This window comes from Entelurus aequoreus, linkage group LG23, assembly GCF_033978785.1.
Source record: "Entelurus aequoreus isolate RoL-2023_Sb linkage group LG23, RoL_Eaeq_v1.1, whole genome shotgun sequence".
In the NCBI taxonomy this organism is placed as follows: Eukaryota; Metazoa; Chordata; class Actinopteri; order Syngnathiformes; family Syngnathidae; genus Entelurus; species Entelurus aequoreus.
Window position 1 is genome coordinate 44,359,470 of NC_084753.1, and position 16,411 is coordinate 44,375,880.

The following is a 16,411-nucleotide window of genomic DNA, read 5'->3' on the forward strand; positions in this document are numbered from 1 at the left end:
AGTGATTAGTGTGTGATGGTATGGGGGTGTATTAGTGTGTGATGGTATGGGGGTGTATTCGTGTGTGATGGTATGGGGGTGTATTCGTGTGTGATGGTATGGGGGTGTATTAGTGTGTGATGGTATGGGGGTGTATTAGTGTGTGATGGTATGGGGGTGTATTAGTGTGTGATGGTATGGGGGTGTATTAGTGGCCAAGACATGGGTAACTTACACATCTGTGAAGGCACCATTAATGCTGAAAGGTACATACAGCTTTTGGAGCAACATATGTTGTTATCATGGACGCCCCTGCTTATTTCAGCAAGACAATGCCAAGCCAGGTGTTACAACAGCGTGGCTTCATAGTAAAAGAGTGTGGGTACTAGACTGGCCTGCCTGTAGTCCAGACATTGCAAATGTGTGCAGGCTAAAATATGAGAAGGGAGACTGTTGAACAACTTAAGCTGTACATCAAGCAAGAATGGGAAAGAATTCCACTTCCAAAATGTGTCTCCTCAGTTCCCAAACCTTTACGGAGTGTTGTTAAAAGGAAAGGCCATGTAACACACTGGTAACAATGCCTTTTTTGACATGTGTTGCTGCCATTACATTCTAACTTCATGATTATTTGCATAAAATACCAAAGTATCTCAGTGTGAACATGAACTATCTTGTCTTTGCAGTCTATTCAATTGAATATAAGTTGAAAAGGTCCGCCCGAATGCAGCTGAGATAGGCTCCAGCTCCCCCTCGACCCCGAACGGGACAAGCGGTAGAAAATGGATGTATGTATTCTGCTTTTATTTACCATTTCCACAAGGTGACAGCTTCACCGCTTGTGTACATTAGAAGTGAATGCCAGTGGTGGACAATGTAGAGTACTGCTCATATGTACCATCATCTGGGGCCAGTCTGCCGGGGATGAATAGTCATGGGGTCCCTTCATCTCCACTTTCACTGTGCAGGGAAAGCAAAGTGTTGTCATGGTGTTACACAGTCAACAACAAGGTTCTCCTCCTCACTGGTGAAAGTAAAGTCTTCCTCCTCCAGGCCGCGGAAGAGCGGCTGCACCTTCACGATGAACAGGTAAGGGCTGTCCTCCCACGCCTTGGCCACGGCGCCGATGTCCTGCAAGCGCCACGTCGCCATGACATGAGTGCGGACACCACGAGTGTTTGTTATTTGGTGCAGGAGTCCTTCTTACCGGCTTGTCGGGCCAAGTGAGGCTCTGGTTGGAAGGGTCACTCTAAAGCCAGCAGAGCAAAATAAGAAGGTGAGTCCACACCAGTGTTGTTGTTCAGGACTTGATGGGACTCACCTTGGGACTAGACAGGGGCTGGTAGGGATTGAAGTCTGCATAGTACACCTTGGAGAAGGGGAAAGAGACGATCAATAAAAATAATAATAATAATAAACCGTATTATTTTAAAAATATATTGTTTTAGAAGTAGAACTATTTGTACTTCTTTAATAAAAAAAAAGAGAATTTTACAAAAACTGCTCATTAATATAACAAATACATTCTGAAACTAAATCATTAAAACATCTGGAAAAAAATGTGAGTAATTTTTTGGATCAGATGAATCAGACTATAGCTGAAGCTGCAGGGGTAAGAACTAGAGATGTCGGAAATTATCGGTATCGTTTTTTTTATTATCGGTATCGGTTTTTTAATTTTTTTATTAAATCCACATAAAAAACACAAGATACACTTACAATTAGTGCACCAAGCCAAAAAACCTCCCTCCCCCATTTACACTCATTCACACAAAAGTGTTGTTTCTTTCTGTTATTAATATTCTGCTTCCTACATTATATATCAATATATATCAATACAGTCTGCAAGGGATACAGTCCGTAAGCACACATGATTGTGCGTGCTGCTGCTCCACTAATAGTACTAACCTTTAACACTTCATTTTACTAATTGTCATTAATTACTAGTTTCTATGTAACTATTTTTATATTGTTGTACTTTCTTTTTTATTCAAGAAAATGTTTTTAATTTATTTATCTTATTTTACTAATTTTTTTAAAAAGTACCTTATCTTCACCATACCTGGTTGTCCAAATTAGGCATAATAATGTGTTAATTCCACGACTGCATATATCGGTTGATATCGGTATCGGTTGATACCAAAAACGATACTGATAATAAAAAAACCGATACCGATAATTTCCGATATTACATTTTAACGCATTTATCGGCCGATAATATCGGCAGACCGATATTATCGGACATCTCTAATTGCAACTTTTTCTAAATTACATTTAACCTTTCAGCTTTTTTTATTTCGCTTTTGTTATGTTTTTGTTTATTTGAATAGTATTGTTAGAATGTGCCGTGGGCCTTTAAAACATTAGCTGCAAATGGCCTCCGGGGCACACTTTTCACACCCCTGCTATAGATAATAACAAATTAAATGTGATAAATCTATGGATAAAAAGCAGAGCCTGGCGACCCATGCACGTTTATCATAACTCTCTCTCTCTCTCTCTGCCCCTCCCTCACCAATGCTGCTGTTTGTTTTGTTTTTAACCCCTTCTTAACCCTGAACGTACATTGAAAATACACGCAACCCTAACTCAACTTAGTTACTATGGTCATCTAATTAGTTACTATGGTCATCCAATTAGTTACTATGGTCATCTAATTAGTTACTATGGTCATCTAATTAGTTACTATGCTCATCTAATTAGTTACTATGGTCATCTAATTAGTTATTATGGTCATCCAATTAGTTACTATGGTCATCTAATTAGTTACTATGGTCATCCAATTAGTTACTATGGTCATCCAATTAGTTACTATGGTCATACAATTAGTTACTATGGTCATCTAATTAGTTACGATGGTCATCCAATTAGTTACTATGGTCATCCAATTAGTTACTATGGTCATCTAATTAGTTACGATGGTCATCCAATTAGTTACTACGGTCATCTAATGAGTTACTATGGTCATCTAATGAGTTACTATGGTCATCCAATTAGTTACTATGGTCATCTAATTAGTTACTATGGTCATCCAATTAGTTACTATGGTCATCTAATTAGTTACTATGGTCATCTAATGAGTTACTATGGTCATCTAATTAGTTACTATGATCATCTAATTAGTTACTATGGTCATCTAATTAGTTACTATGGTCATCTAATTAGTTACTATGATCATCTAATTAGTTACTATGATCATCTAATTAGTTACTATGATCATCTAATGAGTTACTATGGTAATGTAAGTCAGCTCAGAAGAGGCACCAAGCAGTGTGGGTGGGGAGTGTTTCCACAGCCTAAAATGTGGGTGTCAGGGACAGAGATTTTTACAACAAAGTTCTAAAGATTACTATATCAGATTGTAGGTGGGGTTTTTTTACCCTTTGCGTGCATATTTTGCTGTTTGTTGCAGTTTTGTTGCGTTTCGCTTGATTGTAAAATATGTGTGACGTTCATATGTTGTCAATATTCAATGTTTTATCCTTCATAGTCAATATTGTAAATCCCACATTATTTATTTTCATGTACATTCTAGGTGTCTTTCAGTAAAAAAATGTACAATTCTGATGAAATGTAGGACAAATTGCCCACCTTTGGCGAGAAGAGAGCCGAGCAGTTGTCGAAGTAGACGTAGCCCTGACTGTAGAAGCCACTCCAGCCTTCTTTCAGCATGTGCTCCATGGCGAACATGTTGATGGCCTTGTTGTCCTGCAGCGTGGACACGGACGCACCCATGACAGCCAGCTGGTAAGTCAACAGGTGTGCGGGCGGTACTCACCGGCGTGTTGAAGACCTCGTTGTAGCAGATAGACGAGCGCAGGTACCAGCTGATGTTGAAGGCCGCAGTTCGGTCGCATGAGCCCACGTCGCCCTGGACTGCGGGCGGGATCAAACCTACTAATTACTGTCAAAGCGTTTCGCTAATTTGTGTCATGTGTTACGTCCCTGCCACACCAATTAGTGGCACGTACTTTGAACTTAGTACTATAATATATACACACACATACATATTGTCAAGTGTAACTACTACATGAGTTCCCCACACCAGACTCAGGATTGCACGTGCAGACAACTGTTCTAAAGTGGTTCCAACTAGGTTCTTCTTCAGTCAAAGTGGTTCTAAAGTTGTTTACCTACTATCAAAGTGGTTCCAACTAGGTTCTACTTCAGTCAAAGTGGTTCTAAAGTGGTTCCAACTAGGTTCTTCTTCAGTCAAAGTGGTTCTAAAGTTGTTTACCTACTATCAAAGTGGTTCCAACTAGGTTCTACTTCAGTCAAAGTGGTTCTAAAGTGGTTCCAACTAGGTTCTTCTTCAGTCAAAGTGGTTCTAAAGTTGTTTACCTACTATCAAAGTGGTTCCAACTAGGTTCTACTTTAGTCAAAGTGGTTCTAAAGTTGTTTACCTACTATCAAAGTGGTTCCAACTAGGTACTACTACAGTCAAAGTGGTTCTAAAGTGGTTCCAACTAGGTTCTTCTTCAGTCAAAGTGGTTCTAAAGTTGTTTACCTACTATCAAAGTGGTTCCAACTAGGTTCTACTTGAGTCAAAGTGGTTCTAAAGTGGTTCCAACTAGGTTCTTCTTCAGTCAAAGTGGTTCTAAAGTTGTTTACCTACTATCAAAGTGGTTCCAACTAGGTTCTACTTCAGTCAAAGTGGTTCTAAAGTGGTTCCAACTAGGTTCTTGTTCAGTCAAAGTGGTTCTAAAGTTGTTTACCTACTATCAAAGTGGTTCCAACTAGGTACTACTTCAGTCAAAGTGGTTCTAAAGTTGTTTACCTACTATCAAAGTGGTTCCAACTAGGTTCTACTTCAGTCAAAGTGGTTCTAAAGTGGTTCCAACTAGGTTCTTGTTCAGTCAAAGTGGTTCTAGAGTTGTTTACCTACTATCAAAGTGGTTCCAACTAGGTTCTACTTGAGTCAAAGTGGTTCTAAAGTGGTTCCAACTAGGTTCTTGTTCAGTCAAAGTGGTTCTAAAGTTGTTTGCCTACTATCAAAGTGGTTCCAACTAGGTTCTACTTCAGTCAAAGTGGTTCTAAAGTGGTTCCATCTAGGTTCTTGTTCAGTCAAAGTGGTTCTAAAGTTGTTTACCTACTATCAAAGTGGTTCCAACTAGGTTCTACTTCAGTCAAAGTGGTTCTAAAGTGGTTCCAACTAGGTTCTTGTTCAGTCAAAGTGGTTCTAAAGTTGTTTACCTACTATCAAAGTGGTTCCAACTAGGTTCTACTTGAGTCAAAGTGGTTCTAAAGTGGTTCCAACTAGGTTCTTGTTCAGTCAAAGTGGTTCTAAAGTTGTTTACCTACTATCAAAGTGGTTCCAACTAGGTTCTACTTGAGTCAAAGTGGTTCTAAAGTGGTTCCAACTAGGTTCTTGTTCAGTCAAAGTGGTTCTAAAGTTGTTTACCTACTATCAAAGTGGTTCCAACTAGGTACTACTTCAGTCAAAGTGGTTCTAAAGTTGTTTACCTACTATCAAAGTGGTTCCAACTAGGTACTACTTCAGTCAAAGTGGTTCTAAAGTGGTTCCAACTAGGTTCTTGTTCAGTCAAAGTGGTTCTAAAGTTGTTTGCCTACTATCAAAGTGGTTCCAACTAGGTTCTACTTCAGTCAAAGTGGTTCTAAAGTGGTTCCAACTAGGTTCTTGTTCAGTCAAAGTGGTTCTAAAGTTGTTTGCCTACTATCAAAGTGGTTCCAACTAGGTTCTACTTCAGTCAAAGTGGTTCTAAAGTGGTTCCAACTAGGTTCTTGTTCAGTCAAAGTGGTTCTAAAGTTGTTTACCTACTATCAAAGTGGTTCCAACTAGGTACTACTTCAGTCAAAGTGGTTCTAAAGTTGTTTACCTACTATCAAAGTGGTTCCAACTAGGTACTACTTCAGTCAAAGTGGTTCTAAAGTGGTTCCAACTAGGTTCTTGTTCAGTCAAAGTGGTTCTAAAGTTGTTTGCCTACTATCAAAGTGGTTCCAACTAGGTTCTACTTCAGTCAAAGGGGTTCTAAAGTGGTTCCAACTAGGTTCTTGTTCAGTCAAAGTGGTTCTGAAGTTGTTTACCTACTATCAAAGTGGTTCCAACTAGGTACTACTTCAGTCTAAGTGGTTCTAAAGTTGTTTACCTACTATCAAAGTGGTTCCAACTAGGTACTACTTCAGTCAAAGTAGTTCTAAAGTGGTTCCAACTAGGTTCTTGTTCAGTCAAAGTGGTTCTAAAGTTGTTTGCCTACTATCAAAGTGGTTCCAACTAGGTTCTACTTTAGTCAAAGTGGTTCTAAAGTGGTTCCAACTAGGTTCTTGTTCAGTCAAAGTGGTTCTAAAGTTGTTTGCCTACTATCAAAGTGGTTCCAACTAGGTTCTACTTCAGTCAAAGTGGTTCCAACTAGGTTCTTGTTCAGTCAAAGTGGTTCTAAAGTTGTTTGCCTACTATCAAAGTGGTTCCAACTAGGTACTACTTCAGTCAAAGTAGTTCTAAAGTGGTTCCAACTAGGTTCTTGTTCAGTCAAAGTGGTTCTAAAGTTGTTTGCCTACTATCAAAGTGGTTCCAACTAGGTACTACTTCAGTCAAAGTGGTTCTAAAGTGGTTCCAACTAGATTCTTGTTCAGTCAAAGTGGTTCTAAAGTTGTTTGCCTACTATCAAAGTGGTTCCAACTAGGTTCTACTTCAGTCAAAGTGGTTCCAAAGTGGTTCCAACTAGGTTCTTGTTCAGTCAAAGTGGTTCTAAAGTTGTTTACCTACTATCAAAGTGGTTCCAACTAGGTTCTACTTGAGTCAAAGTGGTTCTAAAGTGGTTCCAACTAGGTTCTTGTTCAGTCAAAGTGGTTCTAAAGTTGTTTACCTACTATCAAAGTGGTTCCAACTAGGTACTACTTCAGTCAAAGTGGTTCTAAAGTTGTTTACCTACTATCAAAGTGGTTCCAACTAGGTACTACTTCAGTCAAAGTGGTTCTAAAGTGGTTCCAACTAGGTTCTTGTTCAGTCAAAGTGGTTCTAAAGTTGTTTGCCTACTATCAAAGTGGTTCCAACTAGGTTCTACTTCAGTCAAAGTGGTTCTAAAGTGGTTCCAACTAGGTTCTTGTTAGTCAAAGTGGTTCTAAAGTTGTTTACCTACTATCAAAGTGGTTCCAACTAGGTACTACTTCAGTCAAAGTGGTTCTAAAGTGGTTCCAACTAGATTCTTGTTCAGTCAAAGTGGTTCTAAAGTTGTTTGCCTACTATCAAAGTGGTTCCAACTAGGTTCTACTTCAGTCAAAGTGGTTCCAAAGTGGTTCCAACTAGGTTCTTGTTCAGTCAAAGTGGTTCTAAAGTTGTTTACCTACTATCAAAGTGGTTCCAACTAGGTTCTACTTGAGTCAAAGTGGTTCTAAAGTGGTTCCAACTAGGTTCTTGTTCAGTCAAAGTGGTTCTAAAGTTGTTTACCTACTATCAAAGTGGTTCCAACTAGGTTCTACTTCAGTCAAAGTGGTTCTAAAGTGGTTCCAACTAGGTTCTTGTTCAGTCAAAGTGGTTCTAAAGTTGTTTACCTACTATCAAAGTGGTTCCAACTAGGTTCTACTTGAGTCAAAGTGGTTCTAAAGTGGTTCCAACTAGGTTCTTGTTCAGTCAAAGTGGTTCTAAAGTTGTTTACCTACTATCAAAGTGGTTCCAACTAGGTACTACTTCAGTCAAAGTGGTTCTAAAGTTGTTTACCTACTATCAAAGTGGTTCCAACTAGGTACTACTTCAGTCAAAGTGGTTCTAAAGTGGTTCCAACTAGGTTCTTGTTCAGTCAAAGTGGTTCTAAAGTTGTTTGCCTACTATCAAAGTGGTTCCAACTAGGTTCTACTTCAGTCAAAGTGGTTCTAAAGTGGTTCCAACTAGGTTCTTGTTAGTCAAAGTGGTTCTAAAGTTGTTTACCTACTATCAAAGTGGTTCCAACTAGGTACTACTTCAGTCAAAGTGGTTCTAAAGTGGTTCCAACTAGGTTCTTGTTCAGTCAAAGTGGTTCTAAAGTTGTTTGCCTACTATCAAAGTGGTTCCAACTAGGTTGTACTTCAGTCAAAGTGGTTCTAAAGTGGTTCCAACTAGGTTCTTGTTCAGTCAAAGTGGTTCTAAAGTTGTTTACCTACTATCAAAGTGGTTCCAACTAGGTACTACTTCAGTCAAAGTGGTTCTAAAGTTGTTTACCTACTATCAAAGTGGTTCCAACTAGGTACTACTTCAGTCAAAGTGGTTCTAAAGTGGTTCCAACTAGGTTCTTGTTCAGTCAAAGTGGTTCTAAAGTTGTTTGCCTACTATCAAAGTGGTTCCAACTAGGTTCTACTTCAGTCAAAGTGGTTCTAAAGTGGTTCCATCTAGGTTCTTGTTCAGTCAAAGTGGTTCTAAAGTTGTTTACCTACTATCAAAGTGGTTCCAACTAGGTTCTACTTGAGTCAAAGTGGTTCTAAAGTGGTTCCAACTAGGTTGTTGTTCAGTCAAAGTGGTTCTAAAGTTGTTTACCTACTATCAAAGTGGTTCCAACTAGGTTCAACTAGGTATATGTATTTGTATATATATATATATACCGTAATTTCCGGACTATAAGCCGCTACTTTTTCCCCTCGTTGTGGTCCCTGCGGCTTATACAAGGGTGCGGCTTATTTACGGCCTGTTCTTCTCCGACACCGACGAAGAGGATTTCGGTGGTTTTAGTACGCAGGAGGAAGACGATGACACAATGATTAAAGACTGACTTTTCATATACCGGTAGGCTGGTTATTTTGATAACGTACAGGTGAGCACTTTGTATTACTTTGCACCGTTGTATTATTTGTACTCTGCACGAATGCTGTTCGCCATGTCAAAGATGTGAAAGTTTGATTGAATGATTGAAAGATTTATTGTTAATAAATGGGACGCTTTGCGTTCCCAAACAGTCATCTCTGTCCCGACAATCCCCTCCGTGGTAGCAGGAACCCCTATATACTACGCTAATTACACATCAAAACCCTGCGGCTTATAGTCGGGTGCGGCTTATATATGGAGCAATCTGTATGTTCCCCTAAATTTAGCTGGTGCGGCTTATAGTCAGGTGCGGCTTATAGTCCGGAAATTACGGTATATATATATATATATATATATATATATATATATATATATATATATATATATATATATATATATATATATATATATATATATATATATATACACAAATACATATAAACATACATATGTATACATACCATGTATATTTTATTGTTTCTTGAAAATTATGAATTGATTTAGAATCGGAATTTAAAAAATTGCGATTCGGACCAATTTTTTGGCGCACCCCCAAAGTATACTCTGGCTATTTCTTTTTTTTAAAAAATTGATATAAGACCAAAGCACTGCGGCAAATAATGTCCTCCTGATCATCTCGGCACCGCCAGGTAGAAAAGCACACCACAGAGTTCCTACTGAGCTTTTGTGTGTGTGACAAAGCTGTGCCACACCTGGCATCTTTCCTGTGTGTAACATTACCGTGTCACACCTGCAGGGACTTTGTCCGGGAATTGATGAAAAGGGAACGAAAACAATGTCAGTATAGGAGCTGGCAAAGGAGGAGGTACTCACACTTCATGAAGATGGTAGTGTTGGCATATAGTGTCTTCCGGAACACAGCATGCTGGGTCTGAAAATACAAAAACACCTTCTTATTTTCCTTGTGCTGAGACAGATGGCTCAAAGACGAGAGGGAAAAAGAGCAAGGGGCCCAAAGAAAACGGGAGAAGCTGTCAACGTAGAAACAAGGTTCAAGACAGCTAACATCATATTGACTTGAATGGCATGTTTTTATGTCTATATGCTAATGCTAATAGCTTGGTTGTCACAAAATCTAACACTTTTCCAAAGAATACATTTTCAAACGTGTGTGTCTTAAATCGTTAAACACATTGTCACTTCATTTATAATAAGTAGATATTAAAGTGAAATGATGTTTTCTGACCATAATTCAACAAGTATGTGTCAAATGAAAAACATACAAATGTTTGGTATCATACAGTAGGGAAGGGATTCTTATGGCCCCATTCCTGGTTGCATCTCCCGTGACAAGAAGGCTCATCATTTCGCAAAGCAGTCTGCTGAAAATGACGGAAAGCACCACTCTACATAGCAACGGACGCTGTGAGCAAGGGGCCAAAGAAAACGAGAATCCATCAAAGAGTTTGCGATGGTTTAAAAGTGACAAAAACAGGCAAGGTGGGGGAAAGTTTGCACTGTCTAATGGAGCCATCATTTCCCGAAGCACTACATGGATACTACCTTACAAGAAAGCACTACATGGATACTACCTTACAAGAAAGCACTACATGGATACTACCTTACAAGAAAGCGCTACATGGATACTACCTTACAAGAAAGCGCTACATGGATACTACCTTACAAGAAAGCGCTACATGGATACTACCTTACAAGAAAGCGCTACATGGATACTACCTTACAAGAAAGCGCTACATGGATACTACCTTACAAGAAAGCGCTACATGGATACTACCTTACAAGAAAGCGCTACATGGATACTACCTTACAAGAAAGCGCCACATGGATACTACCTTACAAGAAAGCACTACATGGATACTACCTTACAAGAAAGCACTACATGGATACTACCTTACAAGAAAGCACTACATGGATACTACCTTACAAGAAAGCACTACATGGATACTACCTTACAAGAAAGCACTACATGGATACTACCTTACAAGAAAGCACTACATGGATACTACCTTACAAGAAAGCGCTACATGGATACTACCTTACAAGAAAGCGCTACATGGATACTACCTTACAAGAAAGCGCTACATGGATACTACCTTACAAGAAAGCGCTACATGGATACTACCTTACAAGAAAGCACTACATGGATACTACCTTACAAGAAAGCACTACATGGATACTACCTTACAAGAAAGCGCTACATGGATACTACCTTACAAGAAAGCGCTACATGGATACTACCTTACAAGAAAGCGCTACATGGATACTACCTTACAAGAAAGCGCTACATGGATACTACCTTACAAGAAAGCGCTACATGGATACTACCTTACAAGAAAGCGCTACATGGATACTACCTTACAAGAAAGCACTACATGGATACTACCTTACAAGAAAGCACTACATGGATACTACCTTACAAGAAAGCACTACATGGATACTACCTTACAAGAAAGCACTACATGGATACTACCTTACAAGAAAGCACTACATGGATACTACCTTACAAGAAAGCCCTACATGGATACTACCTTACAAGAAAGCACTACATGGATACTACCTTACAAGAAAGCACTACATGGATACTACCTTACAAGAAAGCGCTACATGGATACTACCTTACAAGAAAGCGCTACATGGATACTACCTTACAAGAAAGCGCTACATGGATACTACCTTACAAGAAAGCGCTACATGGATACTACCTTACAAGAAAGCGCTACATGGATACTACCTTACAAGAAAGCGCTACATGGATACTACCTTACAAGAAAGCGCTACATGGATACTACCTTACAAGAAAGCACTACATGGATACTACCTTACAAGAAAGCACTACATGGATACTACCTTACAAGAAAGCGCTACATGGATACTACCTTACAAGAAAGCGCTACATGGATACTACCTTACAAGAAAGCGCTACATGGATACTACCTTACAAGAAAGCGCTACATGGATACTACCTTACAAGAAAGCACTACATGGATACTACCTTACAAGAAAGCACTACATGGATACTACCTTACAAGAAAGCACTACATGGATACTACCTTACAAGAAAGCACTACATGGATACTACCTTACAAGAAAGCACTACATGGATACTACCTTACAAGAAAGCACTACATGGATACTACCTTACAAGAAAGCCCTACATGGATACTACCTTACAAGAAAGCACTACATGGATACTACCTTACAAGAAAGCACTACATGGATACTACCTTACAAGAAAGCGCTACATGGATACTACCTTACAAGAAAGCGCTACATGGATACTACCTTACAAGAAAGCGCTACATGGATACTACCTTACAAGAAAGCGCTACATGGATACTACCTTACAAGAAAGCGCTACATGGATACTACCTTACAAGAAAGCGCTACATGGATACTACCTTACAAGAAAGCACTACATGGATACTACCTTACAAGAAAGCACTACATGGATACTACCTTACAAGAAAGCACTACATGGATACTACCTTACAAGAAAGCGCTACATGGATACTACCTTACAAGAAAGCGCTACATGGATACTACCTTACAAGAAAGCGCTACATGGATACTACCTTACAAGAAAGCGCTACATGGATACTACCTTACAAGAAAGCACTACATGGATACTACCTTACAAGAAAGCACTACATGGATACTACCTTACAAGAAAGCACTACATGGATACTACCTTACAAGAAAGCACTACATGGATACTACCTTACAAGAAAGCACTACATGGATACTACCTTACAAGAAAGCCCTACATGGATACTACCTTACAAGAAAGCACTACATGGATACTACCTTACAAGAAAGCACTACATGGATACTACCTTACAAGAAAGCGCTACATGGATACTACCTTACAAGAAAGCGCTACATGGATACTACCTTACAAGAAAGCGCTACATGGATACTACCTTACAAGAAAGCACTACATGGATACTACCTTACAAGAAAGCACTACATGGATACTACCTTACAAGAAAGCACTACATGGATACTACCTTACAAGAAAGCACTACATGGATACTACCTTACAAGAAAGCGCTACATGGATACTACCTTACAAGAAAGCACTACATGGATACTACCTTACAAGAAAGCACTACATGGATACTACCTTACAAGAAAGCACTACATGGATACTACCTTACAAGAAAGCACTACATGGATACTACCTTACAAGAAAGCCCTACATGGATACTACCTTACAAGAAAGCACTACATGGATACTACCTTACAAGAAAGCACTACATGGATACTACCTTACAAGAAAGCACTACATGGATACTACCTTACAAGAAAGCACTACATGGATACTACCTTACAAGAAAGCACTACATGGATACTACCTTACAAGAAAGCCCTACATGGATACTACCTTACAAGAAAGCACTACATGGATACTACCTTACAAGAAAGCACTACATGGATACTACCTTACAAGAAAGCACTACATGGATACTACCTTACAAGAAAGCACTACATGGATACTACCTTACAAGAAAGCACTACATGGATACTGGGAAACTATGATCGGATGCATGTTGTTACAGAGGTGTTAAAGTATCACATGCATTTAGGCGTGAGCCAACATTGAGCAGGAAGTCCTTATTTGTTCATGAAGTCTACCTTCAGGCAATGAGCAAACACAACAAAAAGGTACTTGACGTCATCTTGGCATGCACATAATGACATGCAGCCATGTACATTCTGACAAAAGCAGCTTTTTCTATGCAGCTGGTCGGATCCAATAGCGAGTGTGTAGGTGTACCTAATGATATGACCAGCGGATCTACTATTTCCACTGGCTCTGGGAAAAAAAAATTACATCTTGTATCTCTCTGGGTTGTTGGACGACTTTAAGATACATATTTAAACAGTGTGCACTTTTTAAAAGATACTTTTGAGGAAGAAGGTGAGGGTGTGGTTTCTATGGCAATCTGAGAACGCCGCCACAAACAGCCGGCTGGCAGGCGGACTCCAACTAATAAGTAACTAAAGTGCAAAATGGACGTAAAATGGAAACACAAAACGTATCCGAAACATGTTTTGCACACGCCAGGGAAGCGTCTCAAATGGTCCCCTTTAAGAGCAGAAACAAGGTAAACGTCTATTTTGGAAGCCGGCGCCATCTTATATGTTTGACTTGCCTTTTCTAGCGTTGGCGTTAACGCACTTTTTGCGTCTTTTTACGCATTGAAATCAGAAATATAACGGAAGTCCACGCGTCCTCAGGACCTAACCCTAACCCTTTTCACACCGCCCGGTTTGCTTGTTTTTAGTTTTTATTTGATCAATTATCGTTTTCCGCCGGTTTTCTGTTTTGTTTATATTTGCCGGCTCAAATTTCCGTCCCCGTTTACTGGTCGTAAATTTTGATTCGCCGAAAGTTTTGTCAACGACAAATACTGCCTGAGTTTGCACTGTGAGGGGCTGTCAAAAGAAAGATTGATGGTAAACACTAATGTTGAACTTCATCCTGTGCCGTGGCTCCAGTAAATGACTTGTTTTAGTCGTTGTGAGTCCATGGAAACGTCACTTTTATCTCCCGCTGAAGCGACATTGTTTGAGGATGGAGACAGGCTAGCTGAGAAGTGGCTAACAAGTTAGCAAGTGACATCATCACCGTCATTGTTTACTGAAGCAGAGCCTTACGATCAATACTCTGTTATTTATCCATAGACTTATCAATTTAAATGTTGTATTTTTTATTATCTAGGTGTCAAAAGTGTGGCCATTTGCAGCTAATGTTTTAAAGGCCCACAGCACATTCTGAAAATACTATTCAAATAAACAAAAACATAACAAAAGTGGAATAAAAAAAGCTTACAGGTGAAATGTCATTTAGAAAAAGTTGCAATGTTGACTAATAAAACAAAGTTGTTTTTTTAACATAATATTATGTTATTTTTTTATTATTTTTTATTATTATTATTTTATATTATTTATATTTATATTATTATATTATTATTTATATTATTATATATATTATTATTATTATATTATTATTATTATATTTATATTATATTATTATCCATTATTATTATATTATTTTATATTATTTTTTATTTTATTATGTTTATTATCATAAACATAATATTGAATCAAAATCAATGTTATTATGAATTATTGACCTATCCAAGGCTCCCATTACTTCACATCAAATATTACACTAAGAAAAATTGTTTTTGTGGAAGATTTTGCATATTTTGTGTGTTTGCCATAAAAAAACAGTTTTCTTTGACAAAAAGGGCAGAAAACACTAAAAAAAAAACCCAACAACTTAGAATTGAGTGATATTTCATACTGTACATTACCTTATGCACTATATTAATTGATATTATTATGTGTTGTCAACTTTGTACTTTTGTTTATGTCATTGCCTGAAATAAATGAATAAAATGAATTATTTTTTTTCTTTTAAATACTTAGAATTGAGGGATGGATGTGCAGTTGATGTAGACTCTAGAGCAGTGTTTTTCAACCTTTTTTGAGCCAGGGCACATTTTTAAAAATAAAAAAATACGGAGGCACACCACCAGCAGACAAGGTTAAAAAATGAAACTCCACCAGGTTGTCGTGCCTTATTTTGAGTTTGTTGTTGTTTTCCAGTGTGTAGTGCTTAAGTTCCTGCCTTGCGCTGTTATTTTGGTGGCCCTTCCTGTTTTGTTGGTGTTTCCCTGTAGCAGCTTCATGCTTTCCTTTGAGTGCTATTCCCCGCACCGGCTTTGTTTTCGCAATTAAGACCGTTTTAGTTGTGCGGACATTGTTGATTGTCATGTCATGTACGTCTCTGCTCCACACGCAGTAAGTCTTTGCTGTCGTCCAGCATTCTGTCTTTGTTTACTTTGTAGCCAGTTCAGTTTTAGTTTCGTTCTGCATAGCCTTCCCTAAGCTTCAATGCCTTTTCTTAGGGGCATTCACCTTTTGTTTATTTTTGATTTAAGCGTTAAGATACCTTTTTACCTGCACACTGCCTCCCGCTGTCGGTTGCATATTGTGATCACGACAAACTATGTTCCCGACATCTACAGAGCAATTAGCTACCTGCTGCCACCTACTGATATGGAAGAGTATAACACGGTTAGTCTGCCGAGCTCGAGACAGCACCGACACTCAACAACGGCACATTATTTGCGGATTATAATTACTGGTTTGCAAAAAAGATTTTTAGATTTAGACAAACTTTAATGATCCACAAGGGAAATTTTTCCACACAGTAGCTCAGTTACAAAGGATGGAAAGGATAAGGATGGAAAAGATCCAAGGGCACAAAAAGAAGTATAAAGTAGACTTAAAATGTACCAATTTTTAACCCAATTAGGTGAAATGACATAATCTCCCACGGCACACCAGACTGTATCTCACGGCACACCTGTGTGCCGCAGCACAGTGGTTGAAAAACACTGCTCTAGAGATTTAAATAATGTATGTATGCCCTGGCACACCACTGTCATCATTTCATGACCCAAGCAAAACACTTTTGACACTTGTATACTGAAATAAATACACCTACAACTTATTCAATAAAAACATAGAAAAAACTACCAGCAGTGGTAAAGTTCAGATCCATGAAGGAAAGAAGAAAGTGAATGAAAGTTTATAACTGAATACATTTACATATGCATAAACATTTGTTTTATTTTGTATTATTTTTTTATGCGCCAACACTGTATATATATATATATACATATGTACTGTATATATCTGCATATA

At 38.5% G+C, this 16,411-nt stretch overlaps 1 protein-coding gene across 1 annotated transcript in view; it reads right to left on the reverse strand.

Moving 5' to 3' along the window:
* The window catches only part of LOC133641130 (transmembrane protein 87A-like), a 53,156-nt gene that overhangs the window by 32,020 nt on the left and 4,725 nt on the right, over positions 1-16,411 (reverse strand). Inside the window, exons 2-8 of the mRNA XM_062035013.1 lie at positions 9,542-9,599; positions 3,758-3,855; positions 3,571-3,687; positions 1,301-1,348; positions 1,187-1,228; positions 1,005-1,110; positions 878-939 (exon numbers count right to left, since the gene is read on the reverse strand). Of these exons, the coding sequence (XP_061890997.1) occupies positions 878-939; positions 1,005-1,110; positions 1,187-1,228; positions 1,301-1,348; positions 3,571-3,687; positions 3,758-3,855; positions 9,542-9,599 (531 nt within the window). The remainder of the gene's footprint in view (positions 1-877; positions 940-1,004; positions 1,111-1,186; positions 1,229-1,300; positions 1,349-3,570; positions 3,688-3,757; positions 3,856-9,541; positions 9,600-16,411) is intronic.